Raw genomic sequence first — 14,876 nt, forward strand, 5'->3', positions numbered from 1 at the left:
TTCCCTGATGCCTGACATCATATTGTGACTAGTTTTGCAAAGGCTTAATCTTGCTTGTGCTTATGTAACAAATATGTCTGGCTCTGATAATAACCATCAAGAGACATGAATGCATATCATATTTTCACAATCTATAAAACCTTCTATTTTCTTGGCACAATTTGCTGATACAACTATAGAAGTACTTCATTTACTAGCGTGCAAGGGTATGCATGGCTTTGTGCTAAAAAGCTCTTCGTACAACATAAACATAGCTGGAGCACATTCTTTGCATACACTGTCAATTTCCAATCTTTAGCTGCAGCTGCTCATAATTGTTTCTGCTGGATTTAAATTCTGTCTAAATTATAAACTAGAGTGTATAGAATTATTCAGCATAAACACGAGGAATTCGACAGATGCTGGAAATTCAAGCAACACACATCAAAGTTCCTGGTGAACACAGCAGGCCAGGCAGCATCTCCAGGAAGAGGTACAGTCGATGTTTCGGGCCGAGACCCTTTGTCAGGACTAACTGAAGGAAGAGCTAGTAAGAGATTTGAAAGTGGGAGGGGGAGGGGGAGATCCAAAATGATAGGAGGAGGCAGGAGGGGGAGGGATGGAGCCAAGAGCTGGACAGGTGATTGGCAAAAGGGATATGAGAGGATCATGGGACAGGAGGCCCAGGGAGAAGGAAAGGGGGGATGGGGGGAGAAAACCCAGAGGATGGGCAAGGGGTCTAGTCAGAGGGACAGAGGGAGAAAAAGGTGAGAGAGAGAGAAAGAATGTGTGTATATAAATAAATAACGGATGGGGCACGAGTGGGAGGTGGGGCATTAGCGGAAGTTAGAGAAGTCGATGTTCATGCCATCGGGTTGGAGGCTACTCAGAAGGAATATAAGGTGTTGTTCCTCCACCCTGAGTGTGGCTTCATCTTTACAGTAGAGGAGGCCGTGGATAGGCATATCAGAATGGGAATGGGATGTAGAATTAAAATGTGTGGCCACTGGGAGATCCTGCTTTCTGAGATCTCCCAGTGGCCACACATTTTAATTCCACATCCCATTCCCATTCTGATATGTCTATCCACAGCCTCCTCTACTGTAAAGATGAAGCCACACTCAGGGTGGAGGAACGACACCTTATATTCTGTCTGGGTAGCCTCCAACTCGACGGCATGAACATCGACTTCTCTAACTTCCGCTAATGCCCCACCTCCCCGTCGTACCCCATCCGTTATTTATTTATATACACACATTCTTTTTTTTTCTCTCTCTCTCTCCTTTTTCTCCCTCTGATCCTCTGACTATACCCCTTGCCCGTCCTCTGGGTTCCCCACCCCCTTGTCTTTCTCCCTGGGCCTCCTGTCCCATGATCCTCTCATATCCCTTTTGCCAATCACCAGTCCAGCTCTTGGCTCCATCCCTCCCCCTCCTGTCTTCTCCTATCATTTTGGATCTCCCCCTCCCCCTCCCACTTACAAATCTCTTACTAGCTCTTCCTTCAGTTAGTCCTGACGAAGGGTCTCGGCCCAAAACGTCAACTGTACCTCTTCCTAGAGATGCTGCCTGGCCGGCTGCATTCACCAGAATTATTCAGCAGTGTTATTAGACTACTCAAATAGTGTTCCATTTCCTCCTTCTGAATGATTATCCTAAAAATTACCTGCCTTAAAATAATTTTCTTTGAAGTTTCAATGATGCTTTAGTTCCTTGAGGAACCTGAGAAGAAATGTAGATACCCAAATATACCCTATGCTTCTATATTTATGCCCTCTCTATGACTTCACTTTGAATTGCTCCCACAAAACATTATGGGCTCACAGTACTCAGGGTTGGGAAGCCAAGCGAACTGCTTATCCGAAGCAACTAAGATACACCTTTAAATTTGATACCTTCCAATCAAATGGTAGGCTCAAGAACAATCTAGTGCTTTCCCGGCATTAATGATGAATAATCTCTTCTTGGGCTTCCTGTCGGGTATAGGTGTCAATTATAACCAATGTTTTGATGACAAATTCTGCCATCTTCATCAGGGTATCAATTATAGCATCGGTTGTAATCAATACTTGTACCTGGCTGGAAGCCTGAAAAGAGTTTATTTGTAATGATAGGCTCGTCAAAAATATCGATACCAGTTCCTACTATACATTAATAGAATCTCAATTTTAATTATTGTGATACAGAAAAATTAATTGCTAAGTGGACAGATCAATTCTTCTATGAAAATGGCTGATTTTTTAAAACTAATTTTATATATTAACAGTTAATTTATTTCTCTGCTTACAATTTCCTTTTCTCCCTAATAGCCCACGAAATTGGTTGGAGAGTGCCCAGAAAGGAGTGTTTTCTCCTCAGTCATCAGTAACTGGGATTAGTAGGTCAACAGGTAGTTACCTTGGTTCCTCAGTGTTTTCTGGTAACGCCAGCAGTCCCTTGCAGGATACCTCCACCTCATCACATTTTCTTTCTCCAGGATCACAAGTTGTCTCTTCTAACAACCATTCAATTCATGTGAATGTTTCTGAGAGCCTCACTGCAAACCTGCGACAAGGCAACACTGGAGTGACATCCACAATGCATTCTTTGCCTGCTGATTCTAGTAACCGGAACTATGGTGTTAACAGTGGACTCCACAATGATGGAAAAACTGACATTTCACAGAGCTACCCTGCAGGACCAAGCAACACCGCTTTGAACATGAACTCCCCTGTGACTAGTCTCCTTGCAGTTAATGGGCAGCCTCAAAGTAATGCACCGCTAATGCATGATGTTTTGGGTGCGACAGTCCATCCCCCCTTGCCGGAAAAGAAAAGGATTTCTGAGGGAGATCATTCACTTGTCTCCATCTCACCAGCTTCAAGTGGCTTTTCAAGTCCACACAGTGGAAGTACAATCAGTATTCCCTTTCCCAATATCCTTCCTGACTTTTCCAAAGTTATAAGTACCTCTGCTGCACAAGGTGAGCACTGCTATTTATTATTCCAATGCTTAGTTGATAGAACAAATCTACTGTATATATTGTGTTTGGATGGTCACTGGTTAGTGTGGATTCACGACTCTGAAACATCTGTTTGCCTGTTTTCTAAAACCAGTTAATCTCAAAGATCCTTGATTTTTTGTGCAAAGATAATGAGATTTGTTTCAGTTCCAGATCCTAGTATCTGCAGTCTTGGTGTCTTCTAGCTGAATATTTTTTTATGTGTTTATGTGCACCTCTAGCCGTGGAGCTTTCTGGGGCAGTTAGTAATGACCAGCTTCTGGAAAGCTGAATGTTAAGCACGCAGCCCACCCACAGCTGAGAAGCTGCCTGCTAGACACAGCAGCTCCACCGTGTTTATGCTACGTGGCCACTGCTAGTGAACATGAGGCTGTTGCCAGCAGCATGATTGTAATGTAAAGTAAGATAAGACACACAATACTGCTGTACTTTTTGTTCCCCTGAACGCAATTTAACATAACAAAACTAGAGTTACCAGATATTATTTGGTGATGTTTTTGGAAGTGAGCTGAGCTCTCCCAATCGAGGCTGCTGACTTCTGCTGTTACTACTTGTGTTCACCACAAAGAACAGCAATTATTTTATATAGATACCGAGTTTACAAACAATTTACTGATGTTCTCAGGGTCTGTAGAACATTAGTGACCACAGAGCTTCAGACATTTGTTAGTTATTTTGGAAAAAAAAAGATTCTCTTCCATAATCTTCTGAACTGTAGTGAAGTGGTTGCAACCTTGTCCCCGAAAGTTTACTTGAGAAACTTTGTTGATTTGAAGTTTGATGGGGATTAGATAGCACCAATCAAGCACTCCCTTTTTAACTGATGTTCTTGTCAGCTTTGTGAACTATTCAATGTTGTGAATGGGAACAAGATGCTTTCACTTACTGAAACTTACAAGAATTTGTGAGAATTTACAAGGGACAACATGGTACCATAGTGGTTAGCACAACACTTTACAGGACCAACAACCCAGATTCAATTCCTGCCGCTGCTCCCCATGACCGTGTGGATTTCCTCTGGGTGCTCGGGTTTTCTCCCACAGTCCAAAGACGTACCTTTTGGTGGGCTGATTGGTCATTGTAAATTGTCTCCTGGTTCGACTAGGGTTAAATCAAGGATTGCTGAGCAGTGCAGCTTGGTGGCCCGGAAGGGCCTATCCTGCGTGTATCCCAACAAGTAAATAAATAAAATTCTGCAGTAGAATTTCACCGTCTATGCCCAGAGGATTCCAGAGATTGTGGACATTATCACTGACTTCACTGGGATGTGCAATGAATTAAAATTTTCTTTCAGCTGGCTCCCTTTGATCACAACTACGGTTGATTCCAGTTAATTGAGGCACATCGGGACCAGTATATTTTGGCCCAATTAAGCAGCTGCCCCAATTAGCCAAAGGTACATGGAAATAGTTAAAAAACGGTATTAAAAAAGATAAATCACTATTTAACTGAATAACAAATGTTTTTCAATGAAATGAGGAACAAATTAAAGCACTACCAACACTGCTACAGTACTATAAAACTGTGTATTGGTTCCTAATAGTTATCGACGGAGGAATTCATCCAGTGTATGCTCCTGTGTTCCTTTGATTGACTGCAAATGAGTAAAATCAGTGCAGACACCTAAATGTAGATAAAGAACGGCCTTCACACAATACCTTCAATGATTGCATCTTCCAAATCGTCATTTTCATTGTAACATTCGAGATGATTGTCAATACCTTCAAATTCTTCATAGTTCCTAACATTGAAGTAGTGAAATTGTTTCATTTTCACTTGCCGTTTCTGGCATCTCCAAACTTGAATGCTTGAAACTGCAATGAGCAAAGCAGTTCTGAATTGTCTTACTGCTTATATCTCATCAACTATCAGTGACAAAAATCACTGCTTTCTGAACACAAACACGTGCAACTGATGCTATTTAAAAACTGTTCTTTCTAACTACAGTATAGTGTCTAATAGCCACACAAGTGTGCGTGACTGAATCTAGTTAGAAACTGTTTGGCAACAGTCTCCTGACCCAGTTAAGCAACATAATGACCCAAAGAAACAAACGGAAACCAGCATTTTTTAAGTTAGTTTTTATTCTTTAAGAGTTGTCCCAAATAAGTAGCTGCCCCAGTTAATCAGAATCCACTATTTTTTGAAAAAGTATCCCAGTTGAAACAAAGAAAAGTGCTTAAGAAAGGCAAGCCAATCAGATTAGTGAAAATAGACACTAGGTTTCTCCAGCACTGGATTTTTGGCACTTAAGGTAAAATACATATTCAAAACATACGGATCTTGCAATTTTCTCTTACATTCCCGTAACACAACCATTTGGTGTCAAGTCATTAAATTCTTTTGGGAGTTATTGGAAGTACGGGAAGACTAACTGTTTGGCGTTGGATTAATATTAAATATGTGGGGTATAAGGATGGCTCAACACTAATGAAGCACAGATTGGTTCAATGAACTGACTATTAATATGGAAATTTGTTGGCACTACCTGTTTAAGGATTCAAACACCACTGATTATAAATAAACATACATATTATAATAACCTTCATTATTAAAAGCTGGATGATTCTATCAAGCTGGAATGAAAAATAACTTTTTTTTCCACAGTGTTGACTCCTCCCTCTCAGTTTTGAGCATGCATCTTTCAGTGGGGTGGTAATGCCACTGTGATGTTAGTGATAATATTGCATTGAATTGGATTGACTTCATTACTTACATCCTTACATGAGTAAAAATGTTTACATTACTTCTCCATCTAAATGTGCAATTTATAGTAATTATAATAAATTGTTTGTAAAACAGGATAGTCAGTATAGTGTAGAAACACAGTTGTATTAGCATGAACTGATCAGTCTGATGGCCTGGTGGAAGAAGCTGTCCCGGAGCCTGTTGGTCCTGGCCTTTATGCTGTGGTACCATTTCCCACATGGTAGCAACTGGAACAGTTTGTGGTTGGGGTGACTCCGGTCCCCAATGATCCTTCGGGCCCTTTTTACACACCTGTCTTTGTAGGTGTCCTGAATAGTGGGATGTTCACGTTTACGGATGTGCTGGGCTGTCCGCATCACTCTCTGCAGAGTCCTGTGATTGAGGGAAGTACAGTTCCCATACCAGACAGTGATGCAGCCAGTCAGGATGCTCTCAACTGTGCCCCTATAGAAAGTTCTTAGGATTTGGGGGCCCATACCAAACTTCTTCAACCGTCTGAGATGAAAGAGGTGCTGTTGTGCCTTTTTCACCACACAGCCGGTATGTACAGACCACGTAAGATCCTGAAGATGTGTATGCTGAGGAACTTAAACCTGTTCACTGTCTCAACCCCAGATCCATTGATGTCAATAGGGGCCTGTCTCCATTCCTCCTGTAGCCCAAAATTGTTCATGTTGCATTGTTAATTTTATGTTCCTTTTGAAAACTTAGTGAACATCCTTGGCTGATTTCCCTTTACACCGATACTTTCCTCCCATGAAGTCATTAATGGTAGGCTACATTTGTTCAGTCCTACTAACTCCACTGCCTTCTGAAGTCTGAATGTAGTTGTAGGAATGCCTAGCATCCTGTGTTATCATATGCACATGGCTGTTATTTAAATGCCTCCCTTAACTTTGAGCATTAGGAGGCAATTCAATCTGACCCAAAATCCATTCTCACTCAACTGGCAGGAGGGTAGTAGTTAGATTTTCTCCTTAATTTTGTGAGGCTAATCCTAAATCCTTTAATTTTGTCCTAAGTAAGGTCAATTGATGTAGCATAAAACAGGCTCAATTATTCATATAACAAATTGCAGATTTTGTTTTCTTATTATTTCCTGTAATACTTAAACATCTGCTTGTAGTACAAATCTGAACATCTCTTGCTACTTATTGGAGGATTTTATGTCAGTTAGGAACTGTCAGAAGAGAATTTATAGGAGTTATACCATATGGTGATGATGATTTGTCTGAGAAGCATAAAGGCAAAGGATGAGAGAAAAATATGTTTATAAATATTGAAATACTAAGTTCTGTTAATAAATATTGCAAAAATGTATGTATGTAGTATGATTATGTTTTGATTACCTTATTCTGATTTATTTTTACAAATATGAAGTCATTAAATTTGAAAGTAACATTTTTTCCCCTTTTTTGCTTTTGTTACAGATTCAAGTTCATCATCTGAAAAACACGTCACTGTAAAGTTTGTACAAGATACATCCAAATTTTGGTACAAGCCAGAGATATCGCGTGAACAAGGTGAGCTAGAGCTGTATTGCAATTCTGTGAGAAGTTATTTAAGTTATCATGAACTACCTGGGGAAAAAAATAATATGACAGTGAAAATGTGATGGGGAGACTGGGAAAAGCAGTATCTCAAGACATAATCTATAGTTGAATATAAAGTGAAATTAAATCTAGTGTCTGAGTTGACACAAACCCAATGAGGAAACTTCAGCATTGCCCTATAGCTATGCAACGCTGAATATCTCTCACAGTGTTCCCAATCCATAGATTGTTGGAAGGAGTGAGTACAGATGAACTTTTTTATCCATTTTCTCTTCTGAAAAATGAACATTAAGAACTTGGAAGTAGTTATTAAGTTCTTCTCTCATATTTCAGCATTAGTTATGTGACTACATTGGAAAAGATTAGCAGAGCATGCCTGCTCATTATTGTAGTAGGAGTATCTGGTTCAGTGCTCCTTTGAAATCCTTTTTGTAATAATGAGTCTACTGTGTCAGCCACTGAAACTATTTGTTGCTAGCAAAATCGTATATGATCATCAGCAATGCATATTTGCAGTGTGTTCATTCATCCTTTTCTCTTGTATATGCAAGCCTCATCTATTATAGCTCAAATGTAAGAATCCATTTTGTCAAATGTACCAATCTCAGTGAAGCAAAATAATTTCACGTTGACTTCCTCGGCAATCTGAGGAAATGGAGAATCTGAGAATTGACATTTGCTTGAACTGAAAACTCACGTCAACCTCAAGAAATGTTGATTTATTTTAAAGTGGTCTTATGAATGCATATAGGGTTAAACACTACCTGTGTGGCTCTGCAGTTGAATGTTAAAGTCATATTTCCTCATTGCTGTCATTAATAATGTTTAATGTTCTTTCACAAAGCAGTGCAAAACTTTCAATTGTAGATACCAGAAAAGTTGATGATATACTATGTGATTAGTATTTCGTCTTTTTAGTTAAAAGTGTGAAATATTTTCTTGTGAATAGATAACATACTAGTAGCATTTGCAAACACAATAATAAATGCAGATACTTGTAGAGAAAATAACCAATTTTAATTGCTAAATCTCTTTCAGAATAATTCATAAATTTTAAGCTGTGTATATTTTATTATACAGAACTTTCTCCAATTTTTTTTTCCTAAGAGTAGCTATGTTATAGTATATCTTTGTTTTTAAGTAAAACTATCTAGTCTCATTTTATTGGGATTGAAAGGCTCTGGCCCTTGTAATGCACATCTGCTGGATCCTCTCATACATAAGGCTGTTATTCTAGGAGGGCAGCAAGGCTGGATGTGGCAACTCAATGGAACTAGAAGCACTGGCCAATGGAATAGGAGCTATGTGGTCCACCTGGTGCCCTGTCTGGATTGTGGTGATCCTCCAAATACGTTAGAGTAGATGTCAGAACTTATCAGGTCTTGCATGTTCTGCCATCATTGCTGCAAGATCCTCAACCTACTGGCCTCTGTAAGTGGTCTAAAGTCAAAGCATCAAAAGCTGCTCAGGAATAAATCTCAACTTTGATACTCCATCAAAGGTTCACTTCTTTAAAAAATCATTATAAACTGTTATCACTTAGTCCACAAAAAGATAAATGGAAAGGAAGGCATGGGTATCAAAGTTTGTGTACAAAAAATTGAAATCAATTTCTACTGCACAAGTAATCATTCTTACAAGATTTTTTAAATCTGAATTTTAGAAAGTAATACACACTCTGTGACTAAGTTTTAGTGATTTGATTATTAAATCCACAGCCATTACATTACTAAAAGATAAAGAGCCGGGATCGTTTATCGTCCGGGACAGCCATTCTTTCCGGGGTGCATATGGTTTAGCAATGAAAGTCGCTACACCTCCAGCTTCTGTGCTTCAGCAGAACAAAAAAGGTATTCTATGTTCAAATTGGTCTGCACATATATTGCATATACTCTCTGTACATTCAGCCACAACTCATTATGTATTGTGTGTATAGCGGATGTGGGAAATGTCATTGGGGAATTATGATAGGTGATATTTTAGAAGAGCGAAATTGGGAAAGGGTAAAACATTGGAAAGATCAGTAGAGAGGAAAGAAAACTTGAGAAAACAGGAGTTTGATGAATGACAGGGTGGAGAAAAGATGGGAATAAATAGAAGAAGCAGGGGCTGAAGGGATATGGAATGAATCAGAATCAGGTTTAATATCACTGGCTTACGTCATGAAATCCGTAGTTTTGCAGCAACAGTACATAATAATAAACTAAATTATAAGAAATAGATATGAAAAAATCAAATTAAGTAAATAGTTCAAAAAATAGAAGAAAAATAGTGAGGTAATGTACATGGGTTTATTGCTCATTCTGAAACCTGACGGCTGAGGGGAAGAGATTGGTTCTTGAAACGTTGAGTGTGTCTTCAGACTCCTGTACCTACCCCCTGATGGTAGCAATGAGAAAAGGGCATGTCCTGGGTGATGAGGGCCCATGATGGAGCTGACTGAGTTTACAACTTTCTGCAGCTTTTTCCTGTGCATGACCCTCCCTTTACCAGGCGGTGATGCAACCAGTTAGAGTGCTCTCCATAGTACAGCTGTAGACATTTGCAAGAATCTTTGGTGACGTACTAAATCTCCTGAAACTCCTAATGAAATATAGCTGCCTTTGTAATTGCATTAATATGTTGGGCCCAGGATAAATCTTCAAAGACATTGACATCAAGATACATGAAAACGCTCATTCTTTCCAAAGCTTGTCCCTCAATGAAGACTGGTGTGTGTTCCCTCGACTTCCCCTTCATGAAATCCACAATCAATTCCTTTGTCTTTCCGTGTTGTGTGCAAGGTCATTGTTTGAATACCACTTGCTCCTGTATGCTTCCTCGTCACCATCCGAAATTCTGCCAACAGAAGCTGTGTTATCAAGTTTATAGATGCCATTTCAGCTGTCCCTAGGTGTAGAGAGATTAGAGCCAAGCATGCATCCTTGAGGTACACCAGTGTTGATTGTCAGCAAGGAGCAGATGTTGTTTGCAATCTGCACAGACTGTTATCTCCCACTGAGGAAGTCAAGGATCCAATTGTGGAGGAAGATACAGAGACATCCCTCTGCAACTTTGCAGATGGCAGGTGTGGCATTGTAATGCAGTTGAAGGAATGAGAATGCCAAGGTAATGCCATTATATTTATCCAATATAATGGACATATTGGATAAATGTAAGTTAGCACAGGGCCCAATTCAAACTACAGTGTTTTGTTGGAAATTGGAAACTGAAGAATCGAAGAATGGAAGAGAGCATTAATAATGGAGGAAGAGCGTTAAGAACTTTTTGCAGTCACTGGGCTCCTCTGCTTTTTCTCTGGGACACCTTCTGTGGGGTAGCTTAAGAGCAAAGCAGGAGGTGGATCCTTATCTCCAAAAATAATTTACAGAAAGGAAAGGCTATTCTCAAAGACAAATAGGTTGAACTTCCACAGGAGTCAAATAATGGAGGGCAGTTACTGAAAGCAGGTGACGTGCCCGATTGTATTGAGAGAGTTGATATCTTTCAAGGATACATTTGGTAGTTGAAATTGAAAGAAGGAGATTCATACAGAAAAACACAGAAGACAAATGAGATCCTGCATGAATGTAGGGAAATATTAAATGTCTGACAAATACGTTGCTGCAAAGCAAGATTGAATAATAGTCTTTTATAGTCATGGGGTGGCTATTCGGCATTTTTGAAATAATACATTTCTATAACCATCTGTGACATTTCTTATTTATCACCATTTTAAAAACTATTCTGAACACCACTTCCTATGATATTTTTGACAAACCACTGTGTCCTTGTAGCTCTATGTATGTATATGGTGGTTATTCATCGTTTACATTTCCTATTTCAAGTTGCTTCATCAGCCAGTGTGAAAATCTTTTTCATGCTATATCTTAAGGCCCTCAGGTCACATTAGTGCAAAGAAAGAGGCTGTAGATTCTGCTTTCAATTTTACAGCACAAACTTCACGTGCATTTTTCTTAAGTTTGTCATTCAGCTTTTGAAGCTGTTTATTTCAGATTCTCCAAAACACTTCGTTGTTCTGAACCTAAGAACTAATAGTTATTCATAGATAATTAGTGGATAGGGTGATAAAGAAAGCTTTTGGTATGCTGGCCTTTATAAATCAGAGCATTGAGTATAGGAGTTGGGATGTAATGCTGAAATTGTACAAGGCATTGGTGAGGCCAAACTTGGAGTATTGTGTACAGTTTTGGTCACCGAATTATAGGAAAGATGTCAACAAAATAGAGAGAGTACAGAGAAGATTTACTAGAATGTTACCTGGGTTTCATCACTTAAGTTAAAGAGAAAGGTTGAACAAGTTGGGTCTTTATTCTTTGGAACGTAGAAGGTTGAGGGGGGACTTGATAGAGGTATTTAAAATTATGAGCGGAATAGATAGAGTTGACATGGATAGGTTTTTTCCACTGAGAGTGGGGGAGATTCAGAGAGTTAAAGGGCAAAAGTTTAGGGGTAACATGAGGGGGAACTTCTTTACTCAGAGAGTGGTAGCTGTGTGGAACGAGCTTCCAGCAGAAGTGGTTGAGACAGGTTTGATGTTGTCGTTTAAAGTTAAATTGGACAGCTATATGGACAGGAAAGGAATAGAGGGTTATGGGCTGAGTGCAGGTCAGTGGGACTAGGTGAGAGTAAGAGTTCGGCACGGACTAGAAGGGCCGAGATGGCCTGTTTCTGTGCTGTAATTATTATATGGTTATATGAATATTACAGATATGTCACTCTGTTTTACAAGCATAAGATCAGGAGTAGGATTTGGACGTGGACCCATCTGCTACTTAATAAGATAATAGCTGATCTCATCAATCTAGCAATCACTTCTCAGCCACGTTTTATACTTTCCTTATCAATAATCTGCTCTTCAGGACTTTTAATGCTTCAATTGTCACCTCTCATTCTTGCAGACTAGCAGATACAAGAGACTACCAATCCTTTCCACATCCTTTTCGCTCCTTGTGGTGCATCAGGTGGCATTTATTGCCTTTTTCTTAGCAATTGTCTTTTTTTTTAAATGAGGTTTAATTGCTCACCCAGCACAGATGGAAAGCATGCAAGGAGCCAGCCAGATTCAAATCCGGGACTATTGTCCTCTAGGTACAGTACTGATGGCACTACACCACCAGCTGTCCATCCTTTCCACACATCAGTCTCATAAGCGTCTCTGAACTGCATTTAGTGGATTAATATATTACCTTTAAATAAAACAACATTTTCTCACCTCTGGTCTGTGTAACAGAACATACCTTGTCCTTCCTTCGGGATTGAACTCCCATTTACAATGAATGAAACTTTGTTACCCTTCCTAATTTCTTGCTGTACTAATGACTTTTGCAAATTTTGCAGCACACTCGGATAAATAAGTTAGCACCTTAAATTGCTGTCGTCTCACATAATTTTGTTAATGCTTTTTAATTTTCCTTCCAGATTGAACAATGTCACCTTTTCCTGCATTGTACATTCGTCAGAAATTCTCACTCATTTAGCTTGTGTTTATACCCTTCATACCATCCTTATCTGCTTTTCACACTGCTTTTCCTTCCTACCTTGCGCGTCATAAGCAATTTTGACAACAATATTTTCAGTGTTTTAATTCAAGTTGATTCCTGTTGCACATCCCTCTTTGCATTTTGTGAACGGGATAAGGATGGTTATGTCTGTTTTCTGTAAGCCATCCAATCTTCCATCTACCCAAGATGTTACCTCCTACTCACAAGTTTTTATTCTTGCAACAATCCAGGATAGAACCTTCTGAAAACCAAATGCAATACATTAACCGTGTTTTCTCTACCCACAACACATTCCACTCAGACCCCACTTAACACTGAGGATGTGTTCCTTAGAGGTGTATGATATTATTTTATGTATACCCAGTAATTTGTGGAGTAACAAACATGCAACTAGGCCTAACCCGTACATCAGTGGAGCAGCAACACATCACAGCAGCAGCGGAGGGAAGCGGGCGGTGGTTACGCCTTGGAAAAGGAACAAGGCTGTGGGTCCTCCTCTAACTTTGGCTTCTTCACGTAGGCATCGAGATTTGACTGCCTTTTCTTAAGTTTCCTCTCGTGGAGCAGTTCTTGGTAGCAGGAAATCATGTCCAGAACACCTCTCTTTGCCTTCTTGCTTGGCTCCCAGTCAGGGTCATTTTAATGATGAACTGGTCCATGATTTGTGTGATTGTGCTGATGTTTGTGGTTAGGTGTTGATGATGACTTTAAGGTCATCATTGCAGAAGCTTATATCTTGTCTGCGTATTTTATAATGGTTAAGATCGTCGATGGAACCAATTTCAAAGAGGCACCAACATCAACCTGAATCTCATCAAGCACCATATAATTTGCAGTTTCACATCTATGCTATGCTTTTCCTGAATATCTTACATGTACCACCCTCACCGGAAGTTGCTGGCTGCTTTCCAGACATTATGGATGAAAAAACTGGAATAAGTTGGCGAGGGAGCAAGAATATTTACGCACATGGGGAAGGCGGAGCGTGAACTAATACATGATTGGCTCAGAGCATATGTAAAACGCTCTCAATGGCTGATTGAATGTTTATGGTAATGCGACTGATCTTGAGAAGTTTTAAGTGTGGTTTAGAATGAATTTTTGTCACTTTTAAACATTTTAATAAGGAATTGAATAACCACATTGTAGCAAATCAGTGCCATGTGGGGTAGTGTTACATGGGGTCTGAATGTCCCTCTTCAAAGAGCTGCAATAAATTAGTCAAATACGATTATCCTTTCATAGAACCATGGTGAATTGAATAGTTACCTGCTATATGATTTTAACATCTTTTAAATGGAAAGTGTTCGAAGATATTATTAATCTAATTGGTGTTTCGTTTCCCATTTTCTGACAAGAACACAAGAAAATAGGAGCAAGAATAGGCCACCAGGCACCTCATGCCTGCCCCACTGTTCACTAACATATCTATCTCCATCTTAAACAACTGAAAATCTAGCCTCCATCTCTTCACAGGCAAAGAATTCCAGAGGCTCAATTTCTATACTCCTCTATTTTAGACTGCATTGATTTATCAAAATGTCATTATTTTGTAGCCATATCTATCTCTTACAAGTAGAAACATTTCAACATTCACCCTGTCAGGTGCCCCCTCACCTTTTACGTGTGAATTAAGTCATCTCTTCTAAACTCTAAGGAATATAGAACAATGCTCTCTAGCCTCTCTTGATAGGATAGCCCTCATATCTCTGGATTTAAACTAGTGAATATTCTTTAGGCTGCTCCAATGCTACTCTGTCCTTTTTTTTTAAAAAGGGGATCAAAGCTGTGTACAGTATTCCAGGCGCAGCATCACCACTGCCCTATAAATTGGAACACAACCTCCGTAATCTTAAACTCCAACCTGTTTGAAACCCTTTTGCTGCCTTAGCTACTGGTAGCATCTGCCTGCTAACATTGTGATTGATGCACTGGAATACTTAAATCCCTCAAAACCTCACTCCCTTCATTCAGTTGATAATCCGCTTTTTAATTAATTTTGCCTCAGATATTCCTTGATTCGAACTGCCCTTTCTGAGAAGAGCTAATTTGTTATTTTCCAAGTTAATGGAACCTCTCAACTAAGGGAATATTGGAAAACCAAACCCATTCCATTAGCAAACTCTCAAGC

The 14,876-nt window shown here is 39.5% G+C and overlaps 1 protein-coding gene across 11 annotated transcripts in view; it reads left to right on the forward strand.

Moving 5' to 3' along the window:
* Window positions 1-14,876, forward strand: part of LOC134344347 (tensin-3-like) — a 453,918-nt gene that overhangs the window by 422,034 nt on the left and 17,008 nt on the right. For 9 of the 11 annotated variants that reach the window (XM_063043978.1, XM_063043979.1, XM_063043981.1 and 6 more), the window contains 3 exons: window positions 2,288-2,940; window positions 7,119-7,211; window positions 8,960-9,091. In XM_063043978.1, the coding sequence (XP_062900048.1) occupies window positions 2,288-2,940; window positions 7,119-7,211; window positions 8,960-9,091 (878 nt within the window). The remainder of the gene's footprint in view (window positions 1-2,287; window positions 2,941-7,118; window positions 7,212-8,959; window positions 9,092-14,876) is intronic. The other 2 variants (XM_063043980.1, XR_010017422.1) reach the window with 2 other exon arrangements.

Source organism: Mobula hypostoma, chromosome 3, assembly GCF_963921235.1.
Source record: "Mobula hypostoma chromosome 3, sMobHyp1.1, whole genome shotgun sequence".
Classification (NCBI taxonomy): domain Eukaryota; kingdom Metazoa; phylum Chordata; class Chondrichthyes; order Myliobatiformes; family Myliobatidae; genus Mobula; species Mobula hypostoma.